This window comes from Mercenaria mercenaria, chromosome 12 (assembly GCF_021730395.1).
Source record: "Mercenaria mercenaria strain notata chromosome 12, MADL_Memer_1, whole genome shotgun sequence".
Lineage (NCBI taxonomy): Eukaryota > Metazoa > Mollusca > Bivalvia > Venerida > Veneridae > Mercenaria > Mercenaria mercenaria.
The window spans coordinates 77,857,790-77,875,610 of record NC_069372.1 but is presented as its reverse complement, the minus strand read 5'-3'; the positions used below and the strand labels follow the sequence as shown (position 1 = coordinate 77,875,610).

At 33.8% G+C, this 17,821-nt stretch overlaps 1 protein-coding gene across 3 annotated transcripts; it reads left to right on the top strand.

The window, feature by feature from the left end:
- The first annotated feature begins 1,048 nt into the window (after nucleotides 1–1,048).
- Nucleotides 1,049–8,474, top strand: LOC128547475 (uncharacterized). Of its 3 annotated transcripts, none has more exons than XR_008366575.1 (4): nucleotides 1,049–1,150; nucleotides 6,328–6,489; nucleotides 6,887–7,261; nucleotides 7,559–8,474. XR_008366575.1 is itself a non-coding variant. In XM_053520399.1 (4 exons), exons 1-4 carry the CDS (start codon nucleotides 1,368–1,370, stop codon nucleotides 7,586–7,588), a joined length of 501 nt encoding a protein of 166 aa, XP_053376374.1. In that variant the 5' UTR covers nucleotides 1,208–1,367; the 3' UTR covers nucleotides 7,589–8,474. The 3 variants fall into 3 exon arrangements, 2 of the variants coding, with proteins under 2 accessions (XP_053376374.1, XP_053376373.1); XM_053520399.1 differs by lacking the exon at nucleotides 1,049–1,150 and adding an exon at nucleotides 1,208–1,429 and having other exon boundaries at nucleotides 6,887–7,133; XM_053520398.1 differs by lacking the exon at nucleotides 1,049–1,150 and adding an exon at nucleotides 1,223–1,429.
- The last annotated feature ends 9,347 nt before the right edge of the window (nucleotides 8,475–17,821 follow it).

Genomic DNA, 17,821 nt, shown 5'->3' with positions numbered 1-17,821 from the left:
TACAAATGGATTAAGGTAATGAAACAGATCGCATTGGAAAATACAATCTTCTTTTAAAGTTGAGAAAGGATGATAACAAAAAAAAATGTCGACATTATGGTTTCACTTCTGCTTCATACAATGAAATAAAAAGCTTCTTGATTCCGTTTGAGTGTCGAACAAAAGGCCTAATATTGTTTTTATTTGACCAGCATTGGAAATATGGAGACTTTTTATATAAGATATGAAGTTTATCTTGCTACGTACAGCCTAAGAAACAATGTGCACTTTTATTGGACAAATGCCTATTAGAGGAAAGCATTAATTAAAATGTACGCTGTTTGTCATTTGGTTGATACAGGGTATAAAACGAGTGATATTCTCTACTTTTACACATCTATGTCTATCCTTGGGTCACTACTATTCGAATAATTAAATCTAGTTTTATTTAATTAACGTATTATTTTTTTCCAGAAATGATAATTATTTGCTGTTAATTCATCTATTGTATCCTGCCTCTAGTTTATTCACCAAATTCACTGCTATGAATATAAAAGTACTTCCTCACTCATTGTGGTAAATAAACAAATTTTATATTCTGACTTACTTTCCTAAACATTATCATACAATATCAAACATTTAAAATAAGAAAACAAGATAAACATTTGCTATATATCTTTTACTTCTTGCTAAAAACAGGAATCTAATAATATAATATTATACTTTATTCCATAAAGCACATGTCCCCAATTTTATAATCCTGGACTGGGACACAAACTCCTGTTTAAACAAAACCGTTTGTGTTGCGTACAAATCTATGACTGTAAGATCGAGAAAAACATTTACATCATTAGATTATTAGATTCTAACTTACTGTCTGCCCCGTAAATCACTGTCTGACTCGTGAATCAAATACGCTGAAAACGAAACACATTTAATCGCTTTTAAGCTTTGTGCAGCCGGGGCGGGGCATATCACATATCTTAAAAATAGATTCAAAAGACGAAGCATATCACGTGTATTTAAAATCGATTTAAGAGGCGGAGCATATTACGTATTTTGAAAATCATTTTAAGAGGCGGAACAATGTATCCTGAAATTTATATAATTCAACACAAGGAGTAGTCGTTATACGAGTTCGGAATATTCATTTAAAGGATATTTAAAACTAGTAAGTACGGGATTTCACACACATAGAGTGATCAGTTTAATAAAAGCTAAATAAAATCGAGTATGTAATAACATTGTAATTATGTTTGTCGTTTCAACATGTTCTTAATATTCGTACCATTTCTAAGCAAAAAGCAGATATTCATACCAGATGCCGTTGGAAATATTCATACACGTGTACGTTCTATATTAACAGATTCAGATTGGTTTCTTAATTTATGGAGCTGTGTAACATATCAAATGTGCGGAAATATTATTTGAAAACAAATACAGTAAAAATGTAAGTGTAACAACGAAAGCAGAAATTATCTAGAATTTTAAATTGGACATTACTTTTAGACGTTTGAAAAAGACACATCAATATATATATATATATACAATGAATTTTGAAACAATTTGTTTCAGATTGTTTATTAAAAACACGTGCTGTTCTGCAATTTATATGATTTCTGACATTGCATTTCTGTCTTTTTATTTCAATTAGTTCCCGATCACAAAACAAATATGATAACTTACTGAACTACCAAGTTCGGACTTTTGCCAAAAAAATCCATCCAAATTATAAAGAACAATGCGTTGATTTGGGAAAGAAAAGTAATCTTTTATATCAAACCACAGTGCATTAAAATTTCTTAGGTCAGTTCTATCTAGAATCTTCAAGTTATACCTGACATCAGTATTGTACTGTCGGTACATTTAAATGTTTGTTTCTATATATTCTCGTCACGAAAAGAAGATACGCTCCGCCCGAGGTGTGATGTATTGTCTTATAAGTTGGTATATACATCTACTCATAATATAATGGTATGTTTGTATGTATGCTTGGTCAGTATATAATATACTCTAGAGCTAGTCACTCGGTGTTGTTTCTTTCTTCAAGTACATGACATGGTGTCAGAAATGTAAAAAACTGATTGTTTGTTAATTCACCATTATAAAAAGATGGATAAATATATAGTGAAAACACCTTCTATCAACTGGGATTCTAGAGACTTAAAAACGGAATTTAAAAAGTTCAAAACGCACTGTAATTTTATGTTTGGTAAACCTTTGAATTCAAAGTCGGAAGTACAAAAAGTCAATTATTTGATGTTATGGGTAGGCGAGAAAGGAAGAGATATTTATTCTACATGGACTCTAAGTAATGATGACAAAAAGAAACTGGAACCCCATTTCACAAAACTAGAAGAATATTGTGAACCGAAGTCGAACGTTATCTATTCACGATATCTGTTGAAATCAAGAGTACAGAAACAAAATGAAACTTTTGAACAATTTGACACAGATTTGAAATTATTGATAAGAGATTGTGGCTACCAAGAAGACAGATATGATGAAACTGTGCGAGACCACATAGTGTTTGGAGTAAAATCGCATAAAATTAGGGAAAGCTTAATTAGAAAAGGTTCAGATTTAAAACTGCAAGATTGTTTGGACATTGCCAGAACCCATGAAATATCTCAAACACAAGTAAAAGAAATGGAGTCGGAAGACAAATCCTTACATGGAATCAAACGAAAACCTTCAGTATCAAAGAAAAAACCATTTCAACCAAAACAATCAGGAGCGAAATACTTTCAACCAAGGATATGCCTTAAATGTGGATATCAACATACCACAGTTACGTGCCCTGCTAATGGAAAAACTTGTAGGAAATGTAAGAAACCCGGACATTTTGAGAAAATGTGTAAATCAAAATCCCAGAGGAAATCTAGATACGATAAAGTACACATGATGGACGACTTTTCAGAAAATGACAGTGATACCAGCGGAGAATTTGAATACATGGGAATTTCAACAAGTGACAAAAGTGTAAATTCTGTTACACATGACATGACAGTACAAGTAAGAGTGAATGGAATTTGCATACCTATGCAACTGGATACAGGTGCAAAGTGCAATGTTATGAGTGTGAAAATTTTGAAAAAACTGGGAATTAAAGGAAATATCAAGAACACAAGGGTTAACTTGAAATCTTATAGTGGACACACAATGAAGCCCATAGGTACGTTGTCTTTACCTTGTATCATCAATGGTAGTTCCCACGAGATTAAATTTCATATCATTCATGAAAAAGCACCTACGGTACTTGGCGTTGAGTCATGCATCGCGCTAGGACTGGTAAAGCGAGTGTATGGTGTACAGGACGAAACAAAACAAAATGTCAGTACAAGAAATAAATTTGTTGAAGATAAATTTCCAAATTTATTCAAAGGTATAGGATGCCTTCCGAAAAAGCATCATATTGAAATAGAAAAAGATGCAAAACCCGTTGTAAACCCGCCGAGAAATGTGCCAGTAAAACTGCGTTCGAGAGTCAAGGACGAACTCGACAGAATGCTTGAAGAAGGAATAATTGTAAAAGAAAATGAGCCTACGGACTGGGTAAACAATATGGTGACTGTAGTGAAACCGAACGGTTCTCTTAGGATCTGCTTGGATCCATCCGATTTGAACAAATGTATCAAAGGGCCACACTATCCATTGAAAACAATAGAAGATGTAGTCACAAGAATTCCAAATGCCAAAGTATTCTCGAAGCTTGACTGTGTATCTTCATTTTGGCAAGTTGAGCTAGATAAAGAAAGTTCGAAATTATGCACCTTCAACTCGTGCTTTGGAAAATTTCGATTTTTGAGAATGCCATTCGGAATAAAATCAGCCAGTGAGGTATTTCAAAACGTGATTTCTGAAATTCTGGATGATATAGATGGCGTTGAAGTCATGGATGACATATAAGTCACAGGCACAAATACAGAAGAACATGATCAAAGACTAAAAGAAGTTTTGCAAAGATTGGAAGATAATAATCTTAAGCTTAGCAAGGACAAATGTGACATAAGGAAAAGCTCTGTGTCATATGTTGGACATACTTTGAGAAGTGATGGATTAAAACCGGACCCTGAGAAAATAAGAGCTGTGCTGGACATGAAACCTCCTCAAAACAAACAACAAGTGAAAACTTTCATTGGATTTATTCAATACCTAAGTAAATTTCTTCCAATGTTATCGGAGAAAACTGAAATTCTTCGTAGAATTCTTAAAAAAGATGTTATTTTCTATTGGGGACAACAAGAAGATGAATGTTTGAACGAATTAAAACGCATGATTACCAATACACCTGTGTTAGCATACTACGACCCGAAGCTAGACGTTACGTTGCAATGCGATAGCAGTTCTAAAGGACTGGGATGTGCGATCCTCCAACGTGGCAAGCCGTTAGCATTTGCAAGTTGTGCTCTAACAAAAACACAAATGAATTACAGTCAGTTGGAAAAAGAAATGCTTTCGATAGTATTTTGTTGCAAGAAATTTCATCACTTCTTATATGGGCAAGAAAAGATCTTATGTGAAACTGATCATAAACCCCTTCAATCGATATTTCTGAAACAAATCCATGAAATTCCAGCTAGACTTCAGAAAATGCGATTCGAGTTGACAAGATACAATCTGAATGTTATTTATACACCTGGGAAGTATATGTATCTCGCTGATGCACTTAGCAGATCATACTTGTGTGACAGTGACCAATGTTCTGTTGAAGATTATGACATATTGTTGTGTGACTATATTTCTGTCTCAGACAGTGACAGAGAAGCAATAGAATCTGCCATGAAACATGACAGTGAAATGAACATGCTGAAACATGTAGTAAAACATGGATGGCCTGATAAGAGATATGAGGTAGATATGCAAATACGTGCATATTGGAACTATAGAGATGAAATTACGCAAATCGAAAACTTACTGTTCAAAGGAACAAAGTTGATAATTCCAAGAGCAATGCGAAAAGTCATGATCGAAAGAATACACGAAACGCATCTTGGGACAGTGAAATGCAAAGCAAAAGCTAGAGATGCTTTGTTTTGGCCTTCGATGATCAATCTAACTCGCAAATCTGCATTTCAAAGATCTGTGCTCTATCTGTTGATCACGAGGTCATGTGTTCGATCCCCGGGCGAGGTATATGTTTCTTTGTAAAGATATGATAAAAGGCACTGTTTCTGTAATCATTCGTCCTCGACCTTTGACTCAAGTGGGGAAGTGTGCAGAGTTTGAATTGATATAGAATCTAGGACCATAGGTTAAGTAAAGTTGAAATACTGTTAAAAACACAAAGTTAAACACATACAAATATTAAGAAATCAGGTTTTTTACGTTAAAAAGGACAATTGTCATTTACTGACAGTTAAGAATTTGTTGTCCTTCAAAATTATCTTAAATATTTCGATATTGTTTTTGTTTGTAGCGAGGACTGATTGCGGTAAAACTAATACGTACTCCTTTAAAAGGGCATGTATCAAGAAATATGCTTTTTTTCTCGAAATTTAGAAAATCTAACATGCGTTAGTTAGGGTAATGAAACAGTTAACCCGTCAGTTATATGGCGTAATTTTAAATTAATAATCATTCACTAAAGAAAATAAAAAATACGCAACATTTATCAATGGCTAATATTGCATTCTTGCAACTTACATGCAATTATTTTGATTCACATTCTTAATTATATAATGACTCGTATTCATTTGTGTAATATAAAGCATGACCATTGTCAGCTGTACATGTGACGCTTGTGTTAGAAGTCATGTTAAACAAAATTCACAGCACGTATATTTAAAGAGTAAATGTAATTAAATATTGAAGTTTTCGACTTTTATCCATGTCAGAAATTTGATTCTCAACAATATACATACGTAACAAGTCCAATCCCCATTTGGTCATTTCAGCACGAAGGAGTCACCAAAAGTGTACTTGAACTGCGATACCAGAAACTGCATATCACCTACGAACTTAATTATTTGAACATTCTGGTCAATTACTTATCATTTAGCGGTGTCATGAGTTTTATTATCAACGGCCGAATTTCTGTCTATCAGCATAACACTGATTCAAAGAAACTTGGGGCAATAGTCTCTCTTCCAACAGTCTAGAAACAGAAAAAAAAACATTAAAATACATGTAAATCGTTTAGAACAAAAACTTTCAATGATAAAATGTTTTGTTTGAAAAAACAAATTTTGAATGAATTTAGACAAAATTGTAGTATACAAAAAAGTATATAGATAGAGCCCACAATTAACAAACAAGAGAAAGAAGGCAATTTAGATGTTTTCATTTGAATAAGTTTTGACGTTGAAAAAAGAAATATAAGCAAGCAAATTTCTTTTTTATATTCAGCTTAAAAACTTCACAAACAATGCTTGTAAGAAGCCTAACAGTTGTGCGTCATCATTTAAGAAACGGACTGACACTAAGATTGATACGACCATGTTCTTCGGTAAAGACAGTTCTTTGTACTACAAACACGGATAAAGTAGCCACAGACAAGAAACAGCCGAAGTACGTACGATATGTTCTTTATCATCAGCTCATCCTATTTTACATTTAAACATGCATAACGTAATAATACAGTAACAAGTAACCTTTCTACAAATTTAACCTCTTCCTATATTAACATAGTTAGATGAAAAATATATGTGTACTTGCTGACTGTTTTTATACTCCCGTTTTTGAAAACATGACGTACTATGTGATGACGCGTACATGCGTCCGCCTGTCCGTCTGTTCGTTATAATTCGTATCCGGAGTATATCTTTGTCACAATTAAATTATTTATAATGCTCTTTTCGGTATATATATCATATTTAGGTTTGCTGATGGCTTACGTACTTAAATTATTGATCGACTTATATTCATAACATTAAATGTATTATACGATTTTGATTCTACTTTAAAGGATTGTTAGAAAGTCGGATTTTTTTTGCAAAGATTTCCACCTGCTGATACCACATACGTGCATTGAAAACCGCTCAAAAGAGGCAATTAGCTATCTTGTCAAATGCACCGACGAAGAGATAATGCAAGGAAAGCCTGGTAGCAGCTGTAAAAGAAAACGGTCGGAACTTATTAATGATGGTTACTTAGAGGTTTCACCAAACCAAATGGTCAAGTTTGACCATCCACTCACTACCCTGCTTAAAAAGGTAAATGTAATGGGATACAAGTATGGGACAAGTGTTAGAAATGATGCAGAAACTGACAAAGTCGATGATTTGTGCAAAGACTTCCCGCCAAACAGCCGATTGATAATAAATTAAGCAGCATAACATGGGTAAGACCAGTTAGTACACCATTAGATGAAAGGAAATGCATTATTTGTCAAAAATAAGAAGATAAATACCAATTTATAATAGAATGTGATTTCTATAATGATTTAAGAAAACAATATATACAAAGAAAATACTGAATTAGACCAAATATGTTTAAATTTATAGAACTTTTGAACTCCGAAAATAAGAAAATAATAAAAAATTTAGAAATATTTATATTTAATGCATTTAAACTTTGTAATGCTCTTTATTATTATGTTTTATGTTACGGTTGTAGTTAAGTGTTGTTTTTTTTTCAGGTTCCGTTTTACGTTTCGACAAGGCTGTGATTGAACTGATTGTTCTATATATGTTTTATTTAAATTATTGTTAAACGGTCCATATATATAGTGTATATTTGGTTGATTGCTTCTGTTTTGAAGCTACATGTATTTATCTAGGCATTAATTATGCTTCTGTTTGGTGATTTGAATAGATCTGTGTCAAATTGCACAACCCTTGTAACTTGACCTTCTCCGTTTTTGTTTTGTTTGTTTGTGTGTTTTATGGTTGTGACTTTGTCTTTTCTGTCGCTCGTCTACATGTTATATAACTCTTATTATTATTATTATTATTATACCAGATTTATATAGCACACTTTTCATGATCAGTTTCACGTTCAAAGGCGCTTTACATGGTTCAATTGCAGCCTGTCAGGGCAGATAATGCATCTTCTACTAGTCAGAGCGATCTGAACAGAGGAACAGAGTGAGACAAAGCCCCCACGACAGAGAGATCAGAAAGAAATAAGATACAGGCTTGGCTGTTTAACTTAGCCTAACTCGTTGCGAGTAGACATACTTGTTCTTTAACGTGCCCAGTGTATAGCACTGATATACTTTATAGTAACTTTTATCTCGTGATGTGCCCCATTGTTTGCTGTATGCTTTATATTATGTAATATTTATGTCATGATTGGCTTTTACGCCTAAATGATTTGCAATAAAATTGTCTTGTCTTGTCTATGTAAACTGGGAGATTCGCACGGTGAAATAATGGTTGAAGATAGTTACGAGTGAGAATTGTAGGCCCTATTATAGAAAATGTGCATAAGTCATTGTTTACTGACTGTGAAAATGGTAAACAGACCTGGACCTAGTTCAACATATTATAGACAAAGGTCAAGTATGTCAATATACTGTATCGTGCATTCGACTAATAAATTTTCTATTCTGATCTGTTCTGGTCTGTTATTTATAAGAATAACTTACAAAAGCTTTAATTAGATCAATAAGTTTGTACCACTAGTTACTTTCAGAGTACTCACTTTTTGTTGGACATTAGGGAGATATTATTTTCCGCCTAATATGTATGGGTTAGCCCCTCTAAATTCAAGTTTTAAAAACCACTATTTAATAACTTTTAAGACCTCTGAATTATAACTAGCATATAGTAGCTCTTCAGCTGACATGCTTTTTTATGTTCAACCAGCTATGACATTGGGCATTTCCTTGACTGTTCACAAACCGTCGCGACTACTCAGTTAGATTAAAATATTAACATTAACAATGATACAATCATTCTGAAAAGGGATACAGTCGCAAGTTAAGCTTATAGAGGTCCTCTTTCGATTGAAGTGAAATTACTAATACATCTAATGGTAAAGTATATAATGTTTGAAATATGATTTTAACCACGATCAAATATGTTAACTATGACACGACTATTCATATATCAAAATATTTTTAATATATCGCTGTCATTGTCTTTGCATGTATCAGTCATGCGAAAGTGCAAAAGAAGTTTTTACTCCACATTGTAATTAAATAAAACAGTACAATAATCTAGGTTGTCGGTAATCCGAATGCAAACATATTAGTGATGCAAAACTTTGACACATTGAAGGAGAATTTTCCACAAAATTTATCTAACTGAACTAAAGAACTTTACTGATATTCCAACGTTCATTCTTTTAGCTATTTGAATACCTGAACAATTTTAATTTTTGTGCTAATATGTTTCATGTCCATACAATTTGAAATCGCTTTATTTATTTCAAATATTTTTTATTTTTGTTTTGTTTGTGTTGTATATCAATATTAACAAACGAAAGTACTTTCGACAGAAGCGTACAGCTGGGGACATTTTTCTGCAGAAAAAAAATAATTGAGAACTGGTCTCAGCGATCAGACCGCCAATAGTACATGCTGTCAAGATCTTTGTCATGTTCGAGTACAAAAAATTAATTAATTAAATCATTATGTGTATAATACCAATTTATATGACAGAGAGCAGATGTTGTTCTATCAAGCTACATCTTCCACGGCTACTAAACGCTAGCGCCACCACCAAATTGTGGTGATAAGGAAAAGAGCTATCGACATTTCCGTGGTGCAGCTATCGCCCGTTTCTACTTGTAAACACATGAGTAAAATTTATATTTTATCTTATATTTTTATTGATAGAACTTTTTTCGAAAATCGGAGAATGTAGTTCCGTGCAACAACACTTTAATTACAGGTTAGCTTAAATTTCTTTAAAATATTTTGCAAATTGTGGTGCCAGGAGCTTTTCTCCCGAATCTGACGGCGGCACATGCTCATATCGCCCAGTATTCGAGCACCATTCTGATGAATAGACACACTGTAAGAACATACCCGCGCATGCAAATGATATAGAAATGGTAAATAATTATATACGCACACACCATGAATAATAGAATCTCGGGTTAGAAGAAATATACCAGGATTTTTAAAAGTGGTGGCGCTATAACTCTAGCGATGGCGCTATACAGTAGTGGTGGCGCTGTTACGGCATTCAGTAACTGCTGACGCATCCGGAACAAAACAAACACCAATATTCTGTAACTGGTAATTTTCCTGCAAGGAATTGTGTTATTAAAGAAAGAAAAACACGATCATAGTTTATTTACCTTTATGAAACATTCTCTATCCAAGAAAAAAAGAACAAAACACTTACAGACCCTTGGGACTCTTGTAGTCAAAGTAAATAATATCCTTTGTGTAAAATGTTAATGTAGAATTATTTCTAACCTTTAAATATTCTATATAAATACAAACATAAGTGTACTTTTAATTCAGGTCAAGAAAAATAGTAGCAATACATTAATTTCAAACAAAGATTTGTGTCCGGGATAAATTCAGTTTTAACGTGTGAATTAGAAAATATAATCCCACAAAAAATCTCTCTCAACTATAAAATGATTTTAAAGACACTGTAATCTTTTGATTTTATTGCTAGAAGACGTGAGGGGTGTTTCATATCTCATTTCAATTCATACACGACCAGACCGAGTCTGCTGTCATGTTTGTCGGTTTCATTCCATGCTTCCAAAGCATCTTTTCACAAAATTTATCACATTGCAAAGGTAAATGATAATCTCAAGTTGCACCGCTAGACCGCTCACGTAAGTTGAAAGATCCACGTATTAACATTGTAACAGACATAAATTTTACAATTAATTCAAGTCCTCGGTTTCAACAACCATATAACATTGTAACAGACAGAAATTTTACAATTAATTCAAGTCCTCGGTTTTAACAATCATACATATAAAGCTCCGCTGTGGGATTTTCATACATTAAAATTGAATATATTAGCCACAACAGCGCCACCACCACTGTATAGCGCCACCACTAGAGTGATAGCGCCACTACTTTCAAAAATAGTGGTGTTTTTCCTTTTTACTGTGTTTTTCGTAATTCTTGAGTGTGAGGGAACACGTGAAATTCATTTCTAAACCATTTACATGCACAGGTATGTTCTTAAAGTGTGTCTTTTCATCGGAATGGTACTCGAATACTGGACGATATGAAAATGTGCCACTGTCAGATTCGGGAGAAAAGCTCCTGGCACCACAATTTGCATAATATTTAAATGAAATTACAGCCAATCTGTAGTAAAATGTTGTTACACGGAACTACATTCTCCAATTTTCGAAAAAAAGTTCTATCATTAAAAATTAAAATAAAATATAAATTTTGCTCACGTGTTTACAAGTAGAAACGGGCGATAGCTGCACCACGGAAATGGCGATAGTTCTTTTCCTTATCACCACAATTTGATGGTGGTGCTAGCTTTTAGTAGCCGTGATCTTCATTAGCAGTTGGGTGCAAGTTTTAGACGTTTGTTCACATGCAACTTCATATATGTAACTGATCTACATGAATATGTGATACATTTTTTTTTCAATTAAATGGACATTCCAACGCTATGAACTTTACTCGCTAGTTCTTGCAAGTGATTAAGAAATCTTCATTAATGTAAGCTTTATTAACTTCCTGTTTTCACCAGCATCAGTAAATTAAGATTGCTGAATATTTATGACACGATAATTTAATAATTAATTACACACCCAATTGAAATTTAATGGTACCTGCAACGTTAATTTTTTATTCTCCAAATTGACGTTTAAATCATTTCTTTGTATGTGACATCATTTTTGAAGTCTGTCTCATGTAGGTCGTCGCCCTTAAAAGTTCTAAGACGGTATTTTCAATTTCACTCAGGCCTAATAACAGATTTATATTATTTTTAAGATGTTTAAGTGTAAATGCATTTGTTATAAAAAGATTATCAGATTTGTATCGAAAAATATGCATATTAATAATATTTCTGCTGCAGAGCTCATGTATATATCTCGATACAAATCTTATAACCAATGAACATTGCGCACTTTACGAAGAGAAATCTAGTTAAGGGACATATCAAGAATAAAGCTCAATTTAAACAAAGGAATGTGAAAGGTGGCTATTATAGTTTCAAACAGCAGGAAAATGTGTATACGTTCTAAGTTATAATTCTTTTTCAACGTTAAAGAATGTTTTCTCACCAGTTAATCACGGTAACTAATAAAAAAACTGGCATTTATTTACTATGATAATACGCACCTGAACGACAATGATTTATTCAAGAAAAAATCACTAAATGAAATATATTATTTCGATTCAAACACGTTACAAAGGACTTTAAAGTAGACCCTTGACGGCATTCATTAAATATTTGCCCGTAAGCCGTTTGGCGCTATGACGTTACAAATCTGACGTCAGAACAGTCAATTGTTGTATAATATTTCATTGTTTTCAGCCTCCTTTTTTTTGTAATAAGAAAATGAATCGGATCTTGTTAGAGTCTCTGAAACACTACTGCTACTTTTAGCAATTATAAAGTAAGTTTGATTTCAGAAAATTACGGAAAATTTGTAAATTAGTTTTCCTTTTTTTTTTGAAAGGGAGGACGGACATTACACCAAAATGTGGTACTAGAAAACCGCTAAAGTGTACTATGTCTTTGTATGATTTCTGACATATTATATGCAGTCAAATCAGTTTTAACCGAAACAAGTTAGGGGGACATTTCAAATTCTCTCTTCTTTCGAACAGAAACAATAACTTACGACATTTATGACATGCTTCATGATGTACGAGCGTTTTTTTGTTTGTTTTTTTTTTCATGGTTATCCGCCATTCTAAACTCTCACCTTAGCCATATGACAAAATACATTTGTATAGTGTATTACAAAAAGCATACATAATAAGCAGTCAAGTAGTACAAACAAGAGCTGTCAGAGCGGCGCTCAACTATTCGTAATCCTAGGCTAGAATTTAGTAGAAATAGGATGAACCCAATAGGATTAATTAGTCAAAATAATTCCACGTTCAGAATCAGATTGTTATATAATCGTGACTGGCAATCTTAACGTCAAATCATTGAAGAACCAAAATAATGGACGAAGAATCACACTACACAGTCATGTAAAGTTATTGGTTTAATTGCTTGCGCATATTCATGTAGACACTGTAAAGGTAAATCGTATACAGTTCATGTATAGGTTTAAATCACCAGAAAAATCGAGCATATAGTGTCGGCAGCAATAAAAATATCACCAGAAACTGCTACCATTATTTTGGTCTTTCAAGTTTTTAGACACGAGATGGGAGATTGCCTATATGAAAAAATATCTCAGTATTTCTAAGGCTGTCTCAAATTAGTCCGACTTGGAATAGGATTACTGTGTCCTAATCCTAGCCACTGGCTTGAAGCTTAGGGGGTAGGGATGGGCATTTTTGAGGTGCTTTTTTAATGGTCACAATATATTCAGTTTGACAGAAAAATAAATTATAATTTACATACCTTTTAAACTCTTGAACTACTTCCAAGGCTTCTTACAAGTCGGTCAAAATATTTGCACATCCGGGATAGGCTACAGTTATTCTGTTGACATTTCTAATCAACGCGTCCAACCGGACAATGGCGCTGTCTAAGCATCTTGAGACTGTGGCACTTCTAGTGATTTATTGATCGATCCCATTACAACTCGAACTCGCCCAAGGAAGTTTCCGATGTCCATTTTTAAAAATCATTGATTGTTGTTTTTGTTGTTGTTTTTATTTCAATCTTTCGCAAATTGCGCTCTAATGAATAACGAGCTTTCTCATTGGTTGATAGAAGAACAATACCCTACCGTTCTATACTGCATCCGGTTAAAGCCGGGTAAAACTGCATGATGCGGTTAAGTATTTCACGCACAAATGGTTCATCTTGCGTTTAAGGCACCGCATCTTGCGATTTATAAGCCGCAAGATGCGCTTTTAAACCGCAAGATGCGGTTTCTTAAGAGTTTTGGACCAGTTCGTATCCCATAGCGTAACGACAGCATGCCTAGCATGCAATCTTTATACATACAATGTTCAGACTGCTGAAACTCTTGTTAGTCCCTTCTCTGCTTGATTACAATAACTACTACAACAAAAGACTAAACACGTCGTGCATGGCGGGAGACTATTTTACTCAGACTCGGAGTCAGATTCTATTGTAACAAATATTTCAACAATGTCCACCTGATAAAACATAATTTTAGCGACAGACTTGTTAAAGAAATTATTAAAGGAAAGTCGGGTTACTGTGAGCCGGCTGCCTATATATCCTTTTTACCTGTATCTTTTAATTATTGATTTTAATTTTGAGGTTGAGATGGGAGGTAGTGACATCCAAATGCTGCAAACAAAAATGTGTCTCTACCCTCCCCCACCACTCAACTTTCTTGATTTTATGATACACAAATGCATGTTTTCTTTTGAATTGTAAACAGCCTTGATGTCTTTTGAAAAGTAGAAGGTGACTCTAGAAAGGTCTCACTACTGAATACCATTTTTACTTGTATTTATATAGCAAAATACCATGCCCTTAGCAATACCAAAACTACTTCTACATGTTTTGTAATGCTTCTACGTTAAGACATTACCCTAGACTATGTTGGTGCGCCGCAAAATCCAAATAAATAGTATTATTTTGGCCTCCAGTTTTTTATGGAACTGTTTAGGTATATTCTTTTTCAGAAAGCAGGAATTTATAACATGTCTCTGGTTAACAGACAACAGGCCTGCTTATAAAGCATAATTCAATAATAATCTGACTATACATTACCCCAAGTATTTCTAAAACATCAAAAGGAAGTTTGCACAGACGCAATCACTTCCTTGTTACCATCATTTGCCATACTAAGCAGTTTATAGCTAGCCTTTACACATGTGATTTTACACGCAATCAACTGACATTTTTGATTGCTTAATTTTTAACAGGTACATTTTGTGACAATTCATTCAAGTCAATATATTTTTTGTTAGTCACTTGTCTTAATAAGAATTCCATTTCATTCGAGATGTCCTTTTGTGTGCTCATAATCTACCAATTAGTAGCTTAATCTTTAGACTACTTTTATTGATATAATTCTGCTTCCATAAATTGCAAAAATAGCTTTTTTCACCTTCGTCGGTTCTCTTTGTTTTCGATCAAATAATAGATCCTTTCAACTTATTTTTTCTTATCTCTTTAAGTTCTTATTTCAATTATTCCTATTGATCAGTTGTGTTTATTTAGATCGTTTTCAAAATCTGATATCTTTTAAATTTATTCAGTGTTGTTATATTTCCTGGTCCTTCGGGATCATTGATTTCAGAACATTTAGACTCGAAGATTGAATACTGCTTAAGCCCGTGCTAGGGAGTGTGGGTAGTGTTGCATTTTCCTTAACTGCTCATAAACAGACTCAAACAAACCGAGTCTGCAATTTGCACTGTTTGCCTTGTTCTCGGTGCTTCACCGAGCTGCAATTTTCACTGTTTGCCTTGTTCTCGGTGCTTCCGATGGATCTACTTTACAGATTTTATAATGTTTTGTCAATTAAACGTTTGTTATAGCTACTGTATGCTATCAACGCTTCTCAGTTCAAGAAGCAATGTCTCTAAAAACAAATGATCATTAATAAAAAATTCAATTTCTTCATTTGGGATTTGATCAATATTTTCTGTATAGAGCCATAGTCAATATTGCTTCTTTACATTCTTTATTCTTTTTCTTATATATCTTTTAAAAAAATATTATTCATCTTTATGTAGGAAAGGAAATCGGACATAATGCTAGGGATTTTGCCCAAATTGCAATGCTATCTTATGATTTCAATAGCTGATACTTTTAAAATACTAGTCCAATTTATCAATGGAACAGATCAGCATTTATGTAGATATTCTTAGCGCTTCAATGTTAGTTCTGTGGAGTTCGTTACTAGTATTTCGGTAGGCTTCGGAATTAATTTCAGATATATGGTGAATTGGTGCTAATTCTTGGTTTGTCAGTGTTAGTTTTTGTGGCGTCCAGCCAGGTTCACAGCAGGGGGCATTCTTTTGTTACAGATGCAACAGAGGTCTTCATCACTACTGTTAGTTGGGGGGATATTTTCTTTTGAGCAACTTGGGAGTGGCGATTTTTTTCTTGAAGAGGGTTTTCTTGGCAGCAGAGGTTTAGATTCAAGAATAACAGCATTTTCGGCTGAAGATAAGTTGCCTACAATATATGGTGGCACAAACTTTCTTTTCTTAGTGGCTTGAGCTTTAACTGCAACAATTCTACGACTTTCAAGAAACTGCTCTGCACATTTTTGAGTGGTACTGTTCTCACTTTCTACAGATGTTTCTTCATTGCCTTGATATATTGCAGAAGGCATGACCTTTATGGCACTAATTTCATCCCTGCTAAGTGGAAAAATTCCAGTTTTTCTAAAGCCACTTATAATGTTACTTGGTGAAAAGGCTTTCAAATAGGCTTTGGACGATAACTCCCCCACAACATATCTATTAATAGTGTGTCCTGGGTTATTTCTCATGTAGTTTTGACACTCAATGTTATACATGGCATTGGCTTTTTCATTTAGATTTGAAGATTGAATACTTAATGCTTATCTAGAGACTCCTGAGATGTTGTCTCGGCCCTTACAATTGCCAGTTTCTTGGGTTTGGCAAGGTGTATATCAGGCCACCTTTGGTATCAAGAGCCCTTCATAGTAGGATCAGTAGCAGACGTTTTACCAAGAATTCCAGCGTACTCGAAAGCCATGTCCAGTAATTTTTGTCTGGAGTAACCATAACCATGTTGGACATATAGGTCATATGGTCTATAAGACATTTCTCTTCTTCTCTGGTGAAAAGCGGGTCTTGCCCATGAGTAGGTAGGTTTTCAACAGGTTGCAGGCCTAAATGTCTGTCTCTTAATGTACTTTCAGGCACATCAAACACCCTTGCTGCCTTATACACAGACATGCAATCTTGCTTAACAGCTTTAAAAGCCAAACCAATCTGATCAGGGTCATAATTTCTTTTCTTCGTCTGAAGTTGATCAATTTTCGGAAACTGAAAAAACAACATAGAAAACATGTTTCATGGTCTTAAAACAAATTTAAAAACTGTAACAAAAATAATCATGGGACTAATCATAAGGGGTGATTTTTACTGTAGCACCGGCCGGTACTCGTAACGCAGCAGACAACACATTATTTTGAGAAACTTTAGATGAATTAAGGAGGTAGGTTACCTTCATATTTGTATGTGCGCATGTCCAACCGGAAGCTAACGTGACGATTTACGACGACATTTACGACAAACTAAATGTGTTTGTATATTCATTCTTCTGAAAACAAATCATGAACCTGTCTTCGATCTGATGCTTTATGGCTTAGTAATGCAGAAATAATGAATAAATTGCCGCAGAAACGCTTCAAATCAATGTTGCTTTAAAATGACGTCACTGGCGTCATGACGTTACGTGTCAGTTACCGCGCAAAATTAATAGATTTTATCTTGAAAGTACGTAATTCTGTGCATTTACTTTATTTCAGCTATTTTCAAATAACCATTATTTGCTGAAATATTTTTATGAGTCTATTGCTCTGAATAATAATCAATATTTTGCTTCTTTTGTGTAGTTATATTGAAATGTTTTGAGGAATGTAAGAAAATGGACGATGGTAACCAATGTTATTTGGAATATAGTTGGGTGAAAGGTTACTTGTAACGGCCATTTTCAAATAAAAAATCTAGCAGTTTGATTTGTAATACCTATTTTTCAGGTTCCGTTGATAATTTGTTACTTATATACTTAAATTAAGATCTAAAATTGTTCAAATTTCAGTAGGAAATTGTGGTTTCTTTAATTCAATTGATGTTACCATGGAAACGAAGCCCGTGACCTATTTATCTAAATGTGAAATTCAATAGCGTTGACACTGGTTT